Genomic DNA, 17,396 nt, shown 5'->3' on the forward strand with positions numbered 1-17,396 from the left:
AGTGAGATGCAACTTTAAATCCTAAATTTCTTTTCTTTTTAGAAAAGCTGAGTCTTTACGACTACTACCTTGAACGATACCAGAAGGAGCATTTGACGAAATGGAAGGATTTCGTTGGTCGTGTAAAAGCTGGCAACAAACCTGCTGTACTTTATCCAAATCTCGATCTTAGCAAAGCATCTAGCAAAGGTGACGCTGAATCTGTGTGATCCTTTTCCATGTCTATTTATTATTATTTACAATTCATTTCCCATTTGCTTAGAATTCTTAGAAGATTTATATAATTTTTAAGAAAAAAAAACTGCTGAAAACTGAAATAAGTTTTTTGATTCCGAACATTTGAATTTTGTGATTTTGTTCACTTTATTCTAGCTTTTACTTTGTCACTTTTGTATGTTTGTCTATTTTGTCATGCCTTTGTACTTATATTCATAAACTGTAGTATGTTGAAAAGGTTCTTGATAAATGTGTGAGAGTTATGTGTAACAATGATGCAAAATATGGTACGTGAACGTCAAGGGTCGAACGCTTTGACTTTTGTGTAGGAGGGGAGAGTAGGGTCGGAATGCTTGAACTTATTTCTTGCAAAAGATATGGTAGGGAAGCTAACACACAAATTTTAATAGTCATTTTACTTTGAATATCATTCAGCTTATTTGTCCAGAAAGTAATCATTCATTGCTTCACTTTTTTTATGGGTTGACGTGTTTAGCTATGGAAATGGTCGTTATATCTATATTTTTGGTGCTTAACATGATTGCAAGTTGTTTGGCAAGCTATTCCACCGACGTTTAGAGAGCTTAGCAGTAGCAGAATCGATTGAGAAATGAAGTATGAATGGTTTGGCCTAAAGTCTACTACTCTCATCCAAGGCTGATTATTGATTTGGCCCAGAGAGAAGCTCCTATTTCAGTGTTGTTTCCGTACTACTCAAATAGATGTCCTTTTACTAATACGGCTTTTGTTCATACATATTTTCTTATCTTCATTTTTAAGAATTCCAATACAAATTCTTCTTGTGAACTTCGGGATATGGCGCATCTCATCTTCTGTGTTCCTCCTAATCTGAATTTACAAGTACAGAATATACAAAGTTTGATAATGTTTGGTTGCAGTTAAAAGATCGAGCTTCAACTACTTTACAAATCTGTCCTTCTGCTTTCAGCCATTGTAATTAGCCACAGGGTCGTAATCAAATTTTACATTTTATTCAGGAAATCTCTTCAAAAAAAAAAGAAGAAAATTTCTTTTTGGCTTTAAAAAATTACTTTTTAAATGAAAAGAACTTTATAAAAGCATTTCTAATGTCATTTCAGGAATGTACTCTTAATGGAGTGAATCATCCAAAATTTTCGTCTGATTTCTTATTACTAATCATTTGTCACCAGTATGATATATGGCACTATTTACTATGTTTTGATTAATTACGAGTTTATAATAATATATTAAAGCAATTAGCATTAATAAAGCCATTTCTGCATGAATAAACGACGATGGTCAAAGTCATAAAAACATTTATGAATTCTTTTTTTTTAATTAAATTAAATATTATAATTTATTGAAAAGGGCAATTTATTGAAAAGCAAATTCATTTCTTTATCCTCATAAACATCTTATTGATTTGAACTTCAATAAACTTAATACTTGAATTCAAATTGATGCTAAATCAAGAATAACGTGTACGTCAAAAAGATGCGTGAAATAAAAGGATGAGTAATGAGTTAAGCGATTACAACACGTCTGCTATACTATCTCTTGTCATTTTTGATGATTTCCCACAATGATAAGCGATAAGATTACATTTTGATGATTGTTTGGTGTAAAATCGCATGCTTGACGAATGTTACAATGATGAGTTGGTGCAACCGCAATCGAGTATTCAGCAGAAACATAGGTTTGTTACAATTTGCGCTTGCATTTTTTTTTTTTACATTACAAAATGCTTCCTATCACCTTTTCACCTTTCATTTCTTCTATTCAACGCTTTCCAAAATAAATGTTACATTTTAATAATTCAAAAATAAAATAGCCCATGAAATAATTATTTGTGTCGTTTTAACTTCATTATTTGCTTTGCTTATTACATATCCCTCACTATTCTAATCTAAGCTAATTATTCCTTTCATTATATTATTTCATATTCTCAAGCAAATCAAATTTCTTTCATTACATTATTATGCTTCTCTTCAATACTCCCATTTAAAGTTCATTTCAGTTTTCAGTTTATCGTAGACTCTTTTCACTTTTAATTCATCATTTTATTTCAGATGAAATTTTTTGTTTTTCACAAATTTTTCTTTCTTGAATTTAGCTTCTGTTAAAATTACATTGGAAGAGAAATTATTTCTATTTCTTTTTTTAACAAAAACAAATTTCCTCTTTCAAATGTTCATCCATTTAACTTTTTAAACATTTAACTTCAACTTATTATCAGTTAGAGGAATTTCCTCGAATGATAAAACTTGCATTCTAAAAGTCATCTTGCACTTGGAAGGGATAATATTTCATTTTAGATAATTCATTTCCAGTTTACCCTCAATCCACAGGAAGATTTGCATAACATAAAACTTACTGTTAACAACTTCTTTTTCCCTTCATTCCCACTTGCTATTTTCCTTAAGTTAAGTATTTGATTAACAACTTCTTCTGGGACAAACATCACGGAAGAAAATCGTCGCATTTTGAAATATGAAAGTTTAAATTTATCTCTGTATCGATCACTTTTTCAGATCTAGTCCTAATCTGTTAAGTCAATGGAATGTTTTGATAGATAAGGAAAAATTATTCTGAAGCCTTTGTGATCTCTTGATGAGATGTTTTGAAGTATTGAGGGATTTACTAAGTAAAAAAAGAGATTTACTTAGTAAACAATATTTATTAATTTACTTAATGAATATGTACTATTTCGAGACTAAGACATTTGTAGATTTTAAAAGAATTTTTTTTTCAAGGTAAATATTGAAATTTTGCTTGCAAGTCTCAATTTTTTTCAGGGTAAATTGTTCATTTTACTTGAAGATTGGTGCATGCCGACACGGTGATAAATGTTCTAGGCTTCACATACGACCAAATTCTAGTAAAGTAAGTGCCATTTAAACTGTATACCTTTTCTTTTTTGTTTATACTAAAAATGATAAAAGGCCAATCTCTTATGAAATAAAAATTATTAATTTCAAATAATTTCAGACAATTTTATTGAAAAATTTCTACCATTTTGATGGTATCATTCGACAAGGTATGTAACATTACCATATTGTCAACAATCTTGATGGATAAATTAGGTTAATTATTAGGTAAGAAGTGATTAAAGATAAGTGGGATGGATTTCTGTTCTGTCAAGGATTAATAGGAAGAAAATGATAATTTGAAAATGATACATTTGAAGTGATAAGACTGTCTTTGTGATTAGACGATATCTTAGATATTATCTTTTGCAGAACTTTCTAAGGAAAGAGAACAACGTGAATTTGACGAATTTTTCCGTGAAGTTTATTTGGAAATTGATGAAAAATACGGTGAAATTGATGAAATGAATGTATGTGATAATACTGGTGAACATATGCTTGGCAATGTTTACATTAAAGTAAGTTAGATATTATTCATTAAAGTATTGATTGAGGTAATTTAAGACGATGATATTACTGCATTGTTGATTAAATAAAGTAGTAAATAATTCGTAACTTGATTATAATATGATAGAAAATTAAGTACTGCATTTGCTTAATGGTAAATAATACGAATGGTTAAGAACGATAGAAGTTCGAAATTTCAATTTAGTTCCTTCATGAATCTAATGCAAGTAATGCAATGAAAGCCTTGAACAATCGATGGTTTGATGGTAAACCTATTCATTGTGAGCTGTCACCGGTTTCCGATTTCCGTGATGCCTGCTGTCGACAATACGAAAATGGGTCAGGTTTAACATCTATTCACTTACAAATAGAACCGGAAAGTTTCATGACGATACGAGATATTTGATATATTGCAGGGAATGTAGTCGTGGTGGATTTTGCAATTTCATGCACTTGAAAAAGGTAAGCTCGTCATTGAAACGGAAACTGGAGAAGGAAAGCGGAAAAGCACGTCGTAAGAAATCCGCAAAAATGCGGAAGATATCAGAATGCAGCTGTAAGAAGGTAGATGGATCGTTACCAAAGAAATACCAGGACGCCTGCAGGTATGTTAAGGGAATTACTGGATATCTATTAGATTAACTCTGAAACATGGTGACATTACGTCATTTTTTTCTAATTCAATTGATTGCAGTAGTGACGATTCATCTTGGTCCGACTATGGTCCATCATCATCCGGAAATCATCGATCATTGACTCCATTTGCTTTCCGAGCTGATCGATATACATCCGATGTTAGCGAATCAGATTCCGAGACTGATCCGGAATTTGAAGCTCACAAGCAGTTACTGTATGTTGAACAGTGTATTACAGAAAAGTGTGTGATTATGGTCATTCTGGAGAGTTCTCGAAGCAGTTGATTTGTTTAATATCTTTTGTTAGAGGTATAATAAAATGAAACAATGTTCCAGAAGACGTCAACGATGGGAAGAATTGCGTGGTAAATTTGAAATGCAACAAAAATGGGACGAAGATCGCGAACGTAATTTTGTTTTCTCATTGCTCTGAAATTGATGAAGTTTAAAATCAAGAAAGGTTTATGGAAATGATTGAAAGTAAGGAAGTGTGTATCCTAAGTGAGTTGAACCTGAGGTCACTCTTAAATCAACGAGATTGATTGAATCTGAAATCATCTCAGGATTGATGAAATCGTTTGTACTTGGAATCCTCTTCACTACTTTTGCAATATAAATTGATGTTTTTACATGTGATTTGTATTTCAACTCAAATAAATTATTATTTGCTGAATTCACTAGTACCAAGTATACATTACAGACAATTTATAAAATGTCCACTTCTCCAGTAATACCGTCATCCATCCCAAAGTCATCTTTTACCTTTGCATTTTCTCAAATGTTGTAATGTTTCGTAAAACGGTTGAATTGGCCTATAAAGCGATTTGACAGAATTACAGCAACCTAATCTATTCATTTCTATTTATGCCGCATTAAATGCACTCCTTTTCACTTTTCAAATTAAATTTGTTTGTAAATTAGTTAATTTTTTCTTTTAAATTGATTCTAATGAACAGCACACTCTAGTCCTGTTATAACAAATAAAAACAACTGTGACAAAAAGTGTATGACAAACGGAATTTATTGATGGAAATGTTGCAATTCATCGATGCATTGATTATAATAAAATTTTAAATTTAAAATGTTCATACCTACATACATGCATACATAGACACACATATATATATATATGCATTACAGTAACACATTACCATACTTATGGTATTGCAATTGTGACATCGATACGATCACCGCGGATACAATGCGGGAAATCTAGATAAATAGATGAAAGCAAACAGTCAACAAAAAAAAAAACGAATGACAAAATATCTTCAACCTATCATTTTAATTCTTGAATTTTTCTAGAAAGCTTTTCTTGAGTTATCTCGGAATTCTCGCCAATACATCCAGCATAGAATTTGTCATTTTTGGTTAATAATAATAAGATTTCGAGAAGAAAGAATCGAAACAATTTGATTAACAGCACTTTTTCAACACTGATCATTGTTACACTTCTATAGAATACCCATAATGTCTTTTCGGGCGACAAAAAAAAAAGTGTCACTATTCTTGTTTTGTTGTATTCAATGACATTTTCGTTTATATACGTCGATATTGTCACATGTGTCATGATATTCCACTGAATTTGTGTTAAAATGGCTTGTCGTACGTATTTTTTCGAATAGTATTTAAAATTTTCGCTACAGATATACTTCGATCTTGAAGTTATTGGCAACCTCTTTAATTAAACTTTATATCACGCCTCAGAAGTAGACTAATTAATTACTATTACTGTCCTCTCTCTATGTTGGTTTTTTTTTTTTTTGGTTAAAGGAACAATTTTACAATTTTCCAAAATTCAAAACCATTATTATCTAAGATATTCAACGATCTAAGTCTAGAATATTCAACAATCGAAGTAAATGATAAAATTCCCAAAATGTATCATTAATCGTTATCACTTCGTATAACAGAGACTGTGGAATATCATCGACACATTCCAACAACTCATCCACCCAATCATACCAATTTTAATTCATTACAAAAATAAACGATAACAATGACGATTTCAATTACTGTTGCCAATGTGACCGATATCCTTAAACCGGAACACAGAAAGGTTTGTATGTGTTTCTGATATTTACAGAATACTTGACCATTTTATTCATTGGATTTATTTTATCTTCATACGACATAATCTGTTCAACGTGTTAATATAAGTTAAGTTATAATGTTAATAATATAAGCATATCTTAATAATACATATAAATGAGTTAAATTACACTTTTAATAATAAATATATATAAAATTAAACATACATGACATATCTTTAGCATGAAAAATGTGCAGAATAAATATTTTGGAAGAATATAAAATAGAGTTATGGAATATAGTTTGTGTTGGTTTATGAAAATTATTGCTTAGTATACGGTAAGAAGTGAATGTTTCTGGTTACAGTATGAAAAAGCGTTAAATGATGCAGAAGATGTGATGAATGCAACGTTAAATATTATAAATACGCCTGAATTTGAAACAATGGAAGGTTGGAAGTTGAAAGGTGAAAATAAAGTGGATAAAATATACACAAAAAGATTTGCAATAGGCAAAATTTTTACACTTAGGGTTTGTTTACTTTTCATTGTCTTCATCCTTCTTTTTACCTGTATATATATAAGTTTTAATTCACCTTTTGATTATGAATAGAAATGAGAATTGTGGGATGATTCATCATCTTTGTAATTTAAACAAAAAGTTTTTAGACCATTTTGGAGATGCCACGTGATGAGCTTTTCTTTGAGCATTGGAATAATTTTGAAGAAGTAGCCTACAGGAATAAAAATACGTCATTGGCTGAAAAAATTGCTGTGCTTACACCACACGTTGAAATTATTCACGTAATCTGTAAATTGCAATTTGTTTTTTTTTCTTATACTTATTTATAATATTATAACGTAAATGATACCGTACGCTAATGATACCGCACCGTGCAGGATCTGTCATTATTTTGTCATCACATGAACATTTAAAGAAAAGTGTTCGAATCTAAAAAATGTTACGGTTATTGCTATTCCTGAAATTATATCTCCAACAGAAAATGTCAATATGTGCTGAATAGAATATTGCACAGATTTCCGGAAACGGTATGTTATACTTAACGATAAATTTTAAATCTATTTCTGCACAAAATGATGATAACCATTTATAGTTTGCAATGAAGGATTCCGGATTGGTGAAGGGTCGAGATTTTGTGACAACACGCATTTATCGTTACATTGATGATAGTATCATCGAAGCAACGCGAAGTTATAATACTGATGAAGTAAAACGACATAAGAAAAAGACTAGGTAAAATAGATAGATAAAAAAAAAAACTAAGGAAAGATAACAGTATTCTAAATTGATAGATTCATTAACAAATATTATGAGACGTGGGTTCTTTACCGTATTAAATTTAACATCTTATCATATTTCAGAGGTAATTTATTGCTTGGTAGTGGTCGTTTTCGAATTCATCCGAACGATTCTCAAAAAACTATCGTTGATTACATTATCTGCTTGGATTTTAATGGTCCAGATCTAACGAAACCGGTGGTGGAATCAGTGTTATCGAAATTGATTCTTCAGGATGCTGAATATGCACGTGAAGCAATTGAGAAATTAAAGGTCAAATAATCTGTCTGATGAACAAATTCAGTTTTCTCACTTTGTATGATCACTCTTTTTCACAAAATCATGGAAATTTTACTGCAATTTCCAATTTTCATCGCTTATTTTTGTGGATTTTTTTCATTTTTGATTTTTGATAAAAAATTCGATACTTTTCCAACAGAAAGTCACGTGTTTGAATCTGAATGTTACTGGAATTCTTTAAGAAATTTTAGTAGGGAATCATTTTCTCTTTTAACCAATCATATTTATCATCTAATTACTGACGACTCCTCCATCTGTTCGATTTATCAATTATCGGTAGACAGAATGAATTAATCATAGGCAGCTAACAAAGTTAGTTCCCGGAAGCAAACTTTATCTTCCTTTGACATCACCTGTAAAAAGATTCCGAGAACCTTGGCTCTATAAAGACTTTTACAAAGAGAGAGACAAATCCTTTCAACTATCTAATGAATTCTACTGCAACGATTTTCAATCTCTTTCTCCAATCCTTTTTTTCAACCTGGAAATTTTTAATCAAAAAATAAGTAAACAAGAATTGCATGTGACCAAACAAGATATGCTAAAAAAAAACGGAATAATATGAAATAGAAAATATACATAGAAGCACTACTTTTGAATGTTCTGTGATAGTGCCTTACGCAACTATCCTTATCTTAAAAGACTTTATAAACTCGATTATGATAAAATGCGCTTCATGCCCAGTGCAGTAACATATTGATCTAACAATAGTCTATGATCTCATCATTAGTATAAGACTTTGACTGTATGAAGTGGAACAGTATGCTACCAGAACATTAAACCTGGGCTTCTTATTAACGAAGGAATATTTGGATCAACGATCCGTCGTTTCAATAATATCCAGAAAGATTCCAGACACCGAATCACCTTTGGGTGATCCATCAGCTAATGATCATCTCACATAAGAATTTGTGAAATCCTTAGACTACCATACAACTCTCAATCCAAGCTTGTCACATGATGTTAGGTAGTCCGAAAAAAGTAATAACGGTTATATCAATTGCGATCATCAATAAGCCAGCAAAAATATATGCTAAGACAAGAAAAGCAATCCAACCCTGAAGAGTAATTTCCCTTAGTTATCAAGGGAAATCAATCCCCGAAAGAAAATACCTTCTTCTGAAGATGCTTCTGCTTTCAAAGTGGCTATATTCTGATTCGCATACATCGGACCTCAATGATGCTTTACTCGACAAGACATGGCTGCATTGCTGTGAACATAGGATGTTCGATTGCACTGTTTGTGAATTATTATGAAAAAGGAATGTTAAGAAACGAAACATGAGATTGTACAGTGTAAAGTCGTAAGAGCTTTTTTCACAAAGATTACAGTGTAATGGCACAAAAATACTTTATTAGAAAACAAACTAAGAACCATACGCTTAACAACGATATGTGCAGCCGTACAATCAACCATACGTGAGCCGAATGAGCGACACCCATTGGCAATACTGTACGCCCAGTGAACCACAACTAGTAACGTCAGATTTAATGCAAATCAATGCTTTAACAATGTCTTCTTTTTGGTACTGCTGTATCGAGCAGGTTGAGACCTTGTGATGATGTAGCTTTCGCTGTTGAACCAGGCTTTCATGTAAATCGTTTTTTCCTGCGCATTCGATGAAGATTTCAGAGGAAGCTGCGATGAGACCGCGTCTCATAGTTTGTTCACGACATCACCTCCATTTCTGCTCATCAGTCCTGTGCTTGCTCCGCAAACATTAACTGCAGCGTATTCTGAAGGCCTGACGAGCAATTTCAACAAAAATAAAAGGTAGAGGGAATTCTGTACCTTAAATAAGGAGCTATATAAGCAAAAGATACGTAAGATATCAGGCATTAAGGGAGGGAAAATGAAAACATGGTAGTGAAAGGAAGGAAAGGTAGACGAGATGAGCAGCGGAACTATTGAAATTTTGGCAGCTAGGGATCAGATTTTCAGCACAGGAAAATGAAGAGTGGTATAGGTAAGTAAAAACCAAAAAAAAAGCTTCAAAATGCAGAGTTAAATACCTTATGAAGTGAAACAAAGGGCAAATAAAAAAGATTAGAAAGTTTAAAATACTGGCTGCATCATTTGTCACCTTACGGGCGCGACGACCTAACGACGGCGGCGCGGTGATCGGGATCTGGAATGCCGCCGATCACGTTGCCCCCCAGGAGTATGTGATCGCCGACGAGATGGTGGGGTACGTGAGCGTCGACGTGACGGTGGAGATCTAGCGCTGACACGTTTGCTCGTGCTAGTTTTTTCCTTCGCTGGCTCATTTTTCTCTTTTCGCTTTGTGGTCCCATTTTGGGCAACTTTCTTGACCAGTTCAGCTTCTACAGCTTTTCGTTTGGTGCGTTCAATAATCTAAACTAGTGATACAGTGAAAAATAACTGTATGAATCTCATATAACATGCGCGATATTCATCATCGATAACCTACTCAGGCATATAGAAATGTGCAAGGGATGATGTAGTAAAATATGTATGATCAACACGTATACGTGCAAATACGTCGTTCGGAGAGAGGCCAGCATGTAAAATTTTAGTACGCTAAAATGAACCTGTTCTTCAGTTAACGGTAAATAATAAACAGCCGGCTGAGTTTTTGTCTTCAAAAATAATTCGTCCGCCGTTTTGACACGCTTCTCCGGTTCTGTAAATGAAGGAAAGAGAAGCATTTTACTGAAGCAATTTCACTATTACTTCTACTAATTTAAGCATTAATATGAAAGTAGCAAAAAATGTACAAAACTAACCGTTCGGTTTGAATTCAGGTGAAGCAGTATGATGACGTTCATCTCTCCATGGCGATCTTCGTTCACGAGCCCGTTTCGTCTCCGAATGCTGTGACGTAGAATTTTGAAAAAGAGTAAAAAAAATTCTTCAAACAACGCTTTGATATCAGCGTTCGACATTAACTTGTCGGATATAAAACAAAAAGAATACAAAAATGACCCAATGTGACCAAGGGATCTGACATGAAAAGTTTCTTCGAAATATATGAATTTGAAAGATTAATACCCCTACTGGTGAAGCCGAACGCTTGCGTCCTCGGCGTTCGTGTCCGCGTCCATCTCGTTCTCTTTTATCAAAATCTTTTGCTGACTCATCTTGAGTAGTTGGTAGTACATGCCTACGCTTTTCATCAACAGATAATGATACACGAAGAGTCGGAGCTGAATTCCCTGACTTCGCTGTTTCTACGTTTCCTTTCGTTATTTCTTCATTTTGTGACTGATCGGCAATGAGATGTTTAGTAAGCTGCAATGTGAAAGCTCAAAATATCAGAATTAGAGAAAATCCACATAGCCACCGATTTTAAACACTATGGACGAATAATCCTTACATTTGCATCATCTGAATAGTCGATTTTTAAAGTTTTTGGACTAGAAGGTGGCCATACAACATTATGGAGGCGTCCTCGGGCCACGACAGCTTCTTCCACAGTTGAGTACTGGAAAAAAAAATTACATCACGCAATAACAGCTCCAAGTAGAGTGTAAAAATAATCTTTGTTTTATATTTAAATTATCAGGAAAATTACTTTTGCAATGCATGTGGATTTGATATTATCGATCCAGAAACCCCCTTCAACTATTGTACCGAAAGTTGAAAGCAGTTGCTGTAGCTGCTTAACTGTATAAGGTCGAGTAAGCTGTCTTATCATTATTACCTAGAAGCAATACATAGGTGTAAAAGTCGGATATAAATTATGGTTTTTTATTCGTTTATAAAACTATATAAATTAATAACAGAAATAGGAAAACGAATCTTTATAACAAAAAAACCTTGAATAACTGAAAAATCTTAAATACAAAAAATCTTAAACAATTGCAAATTCAAGCATGCAATCCATAATCTCAATTGAGTTACACAATTATTTGAGCGCTGACTGACCTGATTAACTGGATATCGCGCTGGTGACACTCTTCGTTCACGCACGAAACCATCAACTGTTGTATGGCTATCTAGTTGTTTATCTGGAGTCGGTGAACGCTTCGATACACATGATGTCCCTGAAGAAATAAAGCATTTTCAATTAGGTGAATGGAAAACAGTTAGGTAATATATGGCGACAAACCCCAACACCAAAGTTAATCCTTTTAAATTATCCTAAATAGCTGAAGATGAATGGAAAAATATGCAAACTGGATAGCAGTCTTAATTTGAAGCAAAGCAGAAATCCACAATTAAAGATATTAAAAAGGACCTCGTAAGACTTTAGAACTTTCAAGAAAAGTTGACAAGGTGAGTACCAGATAACAAGCTCGATCCAACATTTGATAATGCAGCTACTTAATGTCTAATATAGTCACGCAGGAATGTCCTATCAAAAGCTGATAATCAGAACCTTACAATGTCCCCGTTCTACTGATTAAATTGATAGTGATTTGCTGGTCATCAATACCTTTAATCTCCTAATTTCATGAATCAGATTTCTTGCAGTTATGATGCATGTTTACTATATTCACCTAACACGTTCACTATATCCAACTATAATGACCATTTCACACAAGCCACTTCGATTTTTCTCCGTCAGTCGATAAGTTTCGAAACAAATTAAATAACGGTTTACTCAGTAACAAGAACCCCTGTTTGAAATATACGAACCTGAGCGTTTTGCGTGTCTCTCGACTCTTTCGAATATTCTCTCTTTGCATCTTTTAGATATTTCTTCAGCAGCCTGCAATATGTCTCATCAGAAGCATTTGACATTAACGCCACATAAACAACTTGATACAACTACTCCATAAGAAGTCTACGTGAAGCTTTACAAGAACACATTTCTTTCAAATCAAATTTATTCATCACTTTAACTTCCTCAGCTACTTCGGCAATCGAACTTTGCACAGGTTCTTCGTAATCTAACTCTTCCATTCTATCTTTTGTCTCGGACAACTCTTCTTTGAAATCGGATACAGCAGAAGCGTGAGGGTCGGCTGTATCTTCTTGTTCATCTATTTCAATTTCCTCTTCCTTATGTTTTACCACTGAAATCTTGACGACACTGTTTGTAGATTGCGTTGTTTCAGATGGTTTCCAACGACGCTTTTTCTCTTGGGTGAAAGCTACTTTTGCTGAAATAAAAAGTGCTGAACTGATAATTTAACTGCAAACGGTAACCAAGCGATGTGAGGATCTCGCAAAGTGGTAGGAATCTGAGGGCCTGGAAACCACTCCAGTATTTGTATACAGTATGCTTCTTATCAACACAATGACACACTATTTATAGTAAGAAAGAAGGGAACCAACGCACTAATTTCGACAATACGGGGGAGAGAAACTTGCTTTTAATCTGCATAGCTGTAGTTTCCTTTGTGCCCTCTACAGTCTTCTTCACTGATGTATCGTCGACTGATTGCATCTGTAAACATAAAACTACAAATAATGAAGAAATTAAATTAGCAAGGAAGGAAATGACACCTTAGTTCTAACAGCGTACTACTCATGGTTATTTTACGGCAGATAACAGCATTCCAAACTATATTTAAACAAGGACCAATAGTCACAAAGTTATTGGATACATCTTGATGAACTACAACGATAATTTGATAGCCTTCCAGATGTATTACTCGAATGAGAATATCACCTCTTCATTTCTGAACGCATCTGAAATATAGCTAATTTATCAGCTTACCACTTCTTGATTCGACAATTCCTCCAGATCTACAGGCATCTGTTCCCAAGATGCGTTTGATTCATCTGCTGCCTCACTTCGACTTTGGCTAGAAAAAACACAAATTAACAACAGTAGTTCTTATAAATAAACAAATCGATTCTGGGGAGCCAAAAGTTCGGTTTGCTCCACACCCAAGGCACAATCTCACCAAAAGCAATGAATTTCATCCCATAGCACGCGATTGACTTTCACATATCTTCCCATAAAGCTTGGTTATTAAAAGTCTCTTGCCCGAATATACCAAGAAATGATGATGAGAACCTTGATGTCCCCATGTCACTGCTAGCCACATCCGACACTGCATCCTCTTCTTCATCATTGTCTTCATGTTTCTTTTGTAATTCATGCTCTTCACTGACATTCTTAGTACTTGCTGGCCATCTCTCTCCCGGATCCACCGACTGCTGACCGCTGGCCAGTCTTCTTTCATCATGTTCCGTTTTTGTTCGTTTGATTTCTTCCGATGTCTTCACCTTTACAGCCGTCGACACGGAATCGACGCCGTCGTCTGTTTCCTTCTTTAAAACTTCAAGTGGTGCACTGCTGTCATTCTCAGTTTCCTCTACGTTATTATGGCTTTTCAACTGCGCCTCCACACTTTCTTGAAAACTGTCCGCTTCCATCGGATCCTTTAAGAAGAATATGAAGTAAAAATGCCTAACTTGAAATGGATGTTTGTCCAGCTATTTCATGAGGGTTCGTCTAATTCAATCATTATTTCGTTCTAGTTTAACTGTCAGATGTCAACCAATTAAAGCATGTATATTGTACTGCTATAAGTTAAGACCTGTTCAGTTTCACTAGTCACCACGAATTCTGCAGGTTTTTCAACAGTAGCTGAACTACGTCCACGTCGAGAACGACGCATACCAGAAACAGACTTCTCACGTATCGGCGACGCATCATCTCCAGACGAAGCTCTGCGTACTGCTTCTGCAAATTATGTCCATCCACTGATATCACTTATTTGGTCATTCAATTCATAATGATAAATTTTGGAACTATGAAATACGACATTATACACCACCACACACCAAGTCATACACCAAATCAAACATCGGAAAATGACAAACCTGCATCTTTGCGTGCTTCACGCAAAGCAGTCTGCTGTTTGGCTAAATATTCTGCAACCAGTGGATTGGGTGGTGAAGTCTGCAAGGTTGGCTTTTTAATTATTAAAGAAAATAGGTAAGAAAGACAAGTCAAGGAATGAAAAAAATTACATAAATTATCTGAAATAATTAAATGAATTCTTGAAAATATTTCAATGTGACTTGGGATTTACTTACCAAATCTCTTTGTGGACTTTCTACAGCTGTTGACTGTACCTCGTTCTCATACTTGGCATTCACTTCTGTCAGCAAATACTGAAATTTCTGGCAAGTTGTAAACAAAAGACAACAGGTAAGGGAGAGAAGTCAAGAAATGACAAACTGATAAGGAAAATAATAAGTAAGGAAGGCGAAAGCAAGCAAACAGAAAGAAATAATACTAAAAGACCATACCAAAAGATGAACCGTAAGTTAAAAGTATGCTTATGCAATTTTCGAATTAAGCCTTACAGCTGGTTTTATGACGATAACACATCAGCAAATAAAAGCTCTACTAAACTGTTTGGCTAATAAGAAATGGCCATTTCACTATGTTTTGATTCCAGTAGATTTCTGAGTTATCGGTATATCGACGACGGAAGAACTTAATGTGATTATTGTTTCCTTTCCAGTTATCAATACCCGGATCTACCCTCAAAATATTCCCAGGTCCAGAAGATATCAGATCCCCCAGAATCGCAGTAAGATAATTCGATCACCGCTAAAATCCTATAAAGATACTGGGTCACCAACAAAACCAAAAACCACAGATACCACCCCTCCTCTTCCCCTCCCTCCTTCCCCCATTGGTAGAGATGCAAGAATGATTAGGGAGACGAATATCAGATAATTATAGCAGTTCATGAACTCATCAAACGAAAGAGAGGAAGTTGAAAGTGAGGTAGGAAAAGAGAAAAAAATGCTAACCTCTTTGAGTCGTTCATGAAGAGCGTTCTTGTTGCCAATTTTCGATAATCCTCGTTTTCCCAGTTCCTCTTTTAACTCCACCACTTTCATCTCCGAAATGGGACGACCCCCAATAGACGGTTCACTTTCATCACACATTTGTAACTGTTAATGATATGATAACAAAGATGATAATGATTTATATATTTTCTCACTACTAATCCCTCGTTAACAACTATCGCAAAGCCTAAGAAAAAAATCGCGGCCACAAGGAAAAATGAAATTGCTACACACAGAATTACTCATCAACCACACCGCCTTGAACAAAAATCAGTTGTAAGCAGCACACATTCACACATATACGCACACATAACATACAGAGAAGCAGACACACAGACGTACTTTAACAAATAACCCAAACGCCCAAATGCCCAAACCCTAACGGTGATAGACTCAGTAAGATATCATGCGAATGGTCTGTTTGATTATGACTGGAACACAACGAAAACTACGATCTTCCTGATCTGGTTGTGATAGGAGTGTTCTTGGCGGCAATTGAAAATGGTCATTGGGACTGAATAGATGGTAGTCTTCACAGTTGTGCTCACTATCAGTTGTTGATAACATTTTGTTTTTGGTACTTCCTGTTACTTTGAGTTGATTAGATGTTATTACACTCTCATTATCATATAATTCATGCTTTTTTCGCTATATAGAGAAATTTTGTCTCTTACTGAATAATATGTTCAGCATTCTACTTCGCCATCCGTTAAACTCCTTATACTACTTCTTGTTTCTCACTGTTTACTCACATACTCGCATAATATGTAATCCTTCGTCTCATTACTCGAATTTAGATTAATAGTTACAACATATTAGAGATCAAATGTCCAAGGAAGTCTTTCAGGCTTTCCACTAACACTGTACCAGTTCCTCGCAAAATAACAGCTCTTCCTCATAAAATCGAGCTGTTTTCTTGAGCTGAAACCAAGAGAAGGTTTAGCTTCTAGATTGATTACGCAAGCTTTTCGCTTTCCAATTCATTTATCTATTTAATGAAGTTTAAGCTTGGTTTGGAATATCGGAACCGTCTACGAATGATAGGACTTCCGATTACTGAGCGCTATCAAGCGATGTAATCAATTGTTTTTCGCCCGCAATCAGTTATCAAACATATTTGTATAATTTTGAAAAGTGACATCCGGAAGGATGAAGGAAATATTGCTAAAACCAATCCTTCCTGCTTATCATTCCTCTTTGAAATCGGCTATCAACGGCTTTACTCCAACTTCATTTTCTCTGATCGTCCATTTCGCTTTAGTTTTAGTCTGCTTCATCCATCACTTTATGAATTATGATAAGAAGCCTTGACAGTCAATGCAATAACTCATTTACTTCACATAAAGGAGTACCTATCACCACAGTTCCTTCATTAGTGTAAACACTCCTGTCCTGCGCTAATTACCTTTGCTGCTTGCGCTAATTGGTCGGAGTATTTTTTATTCCAGTGTTTAGCGATGTCATCATATCAGCCTTGAATCGCATCGGGGATCCAGTAAAAATAGTACCACTGCTACTGACCATCAACTAACATCTCTATTATTACTCCACTTTTTCCCTCTGATAATATTTGCAATAATAGCAAGGCTAAACTTCCGTTGATCGTTTAGTATGTACGTACATACGTACCGTACCCTATACATATGTACTCTATATTCACTACAGTGGAAATTCGATTGCATTTTCCATTTCTATGATTTTTTCCTGCTCTCGCTTTGTACATGGCAAAGATTTGGGAGTTCAAAAGCTTGGCTTTTTCATCGAACTATAGTAAAAACCGTGCATAAAGATGGAAGAATTCCCAGGAAAGAACTGCCTCATAACTTCTTT

At 34.5% G+C, this 17,396-nt stretch overlaps 6 protein-coding genes across 6 annotated transcripts in view; 3 read left to right on the plus strand and 3 right to left on the minus strand.

Moving 5' to 3' along the window:
- The window catches only part of LOAG_06316 (hypothetical protein), a gene marked incomplete at its 3' end in the record, with an annotated part of 5,663 nt that extends 5,454 nt beyond the window's left edge, over positions 1–209 (plus strand). The window contains exon 18 of the mRNA XM_020447118.1: positions 43–209. Coding sequence (XP_020302619.1) covers positions 43–209 — 167 coding nt within the window. The remainder of the gene's footprint in view (positions 1–42) is intronic.
- Positions 210–1,565: 1,356 nt separating this feature from the next.
- Positions 1,566–4,802, plus strand: LOAG_02893 (hypothetical protein). Its single transcript, XM_003138430.2, has 8 exons — positions 1,566–1,894; positions 2,994–3,081; positions 3,187–3,235; positions 3,438–3,583; positions 3,778–3,911; positions 3,989–4,177; positions 4,267–4,422; positions 4,544–4,802. Exons 1-8 carry the CDS (start codon positions 1,830–1,832, stop codon positions 4,638–4,640), a joined length of 924 nt encoding a protein of 307 aa, XP_003138478.1. The 5' UTR covers positions 1,566–1,829; the 3' UTR covers positions 4,641–4,802.
- Positions 4,803–6,206: 1,404 nt separating this feature from the next.
- On the plus strand, positions 6,207–7,819 carry LOAG_02894 (hypothetical protein; the record flags this gene model as incomplete). The annotated part of the gene is made up of 5 exons (XM_003138431.1): positions 6,207–6,266; positions 6,605–6,769; positions 6,907–7,041; positions 7,353–7,492; positions 7,621–7,819. 5 exons carry the CDS (start codon positions 6,207–6,209, stop codon positions 7,817–7,819), a joined length of 699 nt encoding a protein of 232 aa, XP_003138479.1.
- A 1,427-nt stretch (positions 7,820–9,246) lies between these two features.
- On the minus strand, positions 9,247–9,498 carry LOAG_02895 (hypothetical protein; the record flags this gene model as incomplete). Its single annotated transcript, XM_003138432.2, has 1 exon — positions 9,247–9,498. One exon carries the CDS (start codon positions 9,496–9,498, stop codon positions 9,247–9,249), a length of 252 nt encoding a protein of 83 aa, XP_003138480.2.
- Positions 9,499–9,938: 440 nt separating this feature from the next.
- Positions 9,939–15,665, minus strand: LOAG_02896 (hypothetical protein; the record flags this gene model as incomplete). The annotated part of the gene is made up of 16 exons (XM_020446161.1): positions 9,939–10,193; positions 10,391–10,482; positions 10,586–10,673; positions 10,851–11,090; positions 11,176–11,283; positions 11,374–11,502; positions 11,727–11,845; positions 12,441–12,513; positions 12,642–12,907; positions 13,119–13,194; positions 13,468–13,555; positions 13,771–14,138; positions 14,297–14,442; positions 14,583–14,661; positions 14,799–14,876; positions 15,528–15,665. The coding sequence occupies 16 exons, from the start codon at positions 15,663–15,665 to the stop codon at positions 9,939–9,941; spliced, it is 2,343 nt and encodes a 780-aa protein (XP_020303461.1).
- A 294-nt stretch (positions 15,666–15,959) lies between these two features.
- On the minus strand, positions 15,960–17,248 carry LOAG_02897 (hypothetical protein; the record flags this gene model as incomplete). Its single annotated transcript, XM_003138434.1, has 3 exons — positions 15,960–16,214; positions 16,434–16,487; positions 17,099–17,248. 3 exons carry the CDS (start codon positions 17,246–17,248, stop codon positions 15,960–15,962), a joined length of 459 nt encoding a protein of 152 aa, XP_003138482.1.
- Between the last annotated feature and the right edge of the window lie 148 nt (positions 17,249–17,396).

Source organism: Loa loa (genome assembly GCF_000183805.2).
Source record: "Loa loa unplaced genomic scaffold supercont3.90, whole genome shotgun sequence".
NCBI lineage: Eukaryota > Metazoa > Nematoda > Chromadorea > Rhabditida > Onchocercidae > Loa > Loa loa.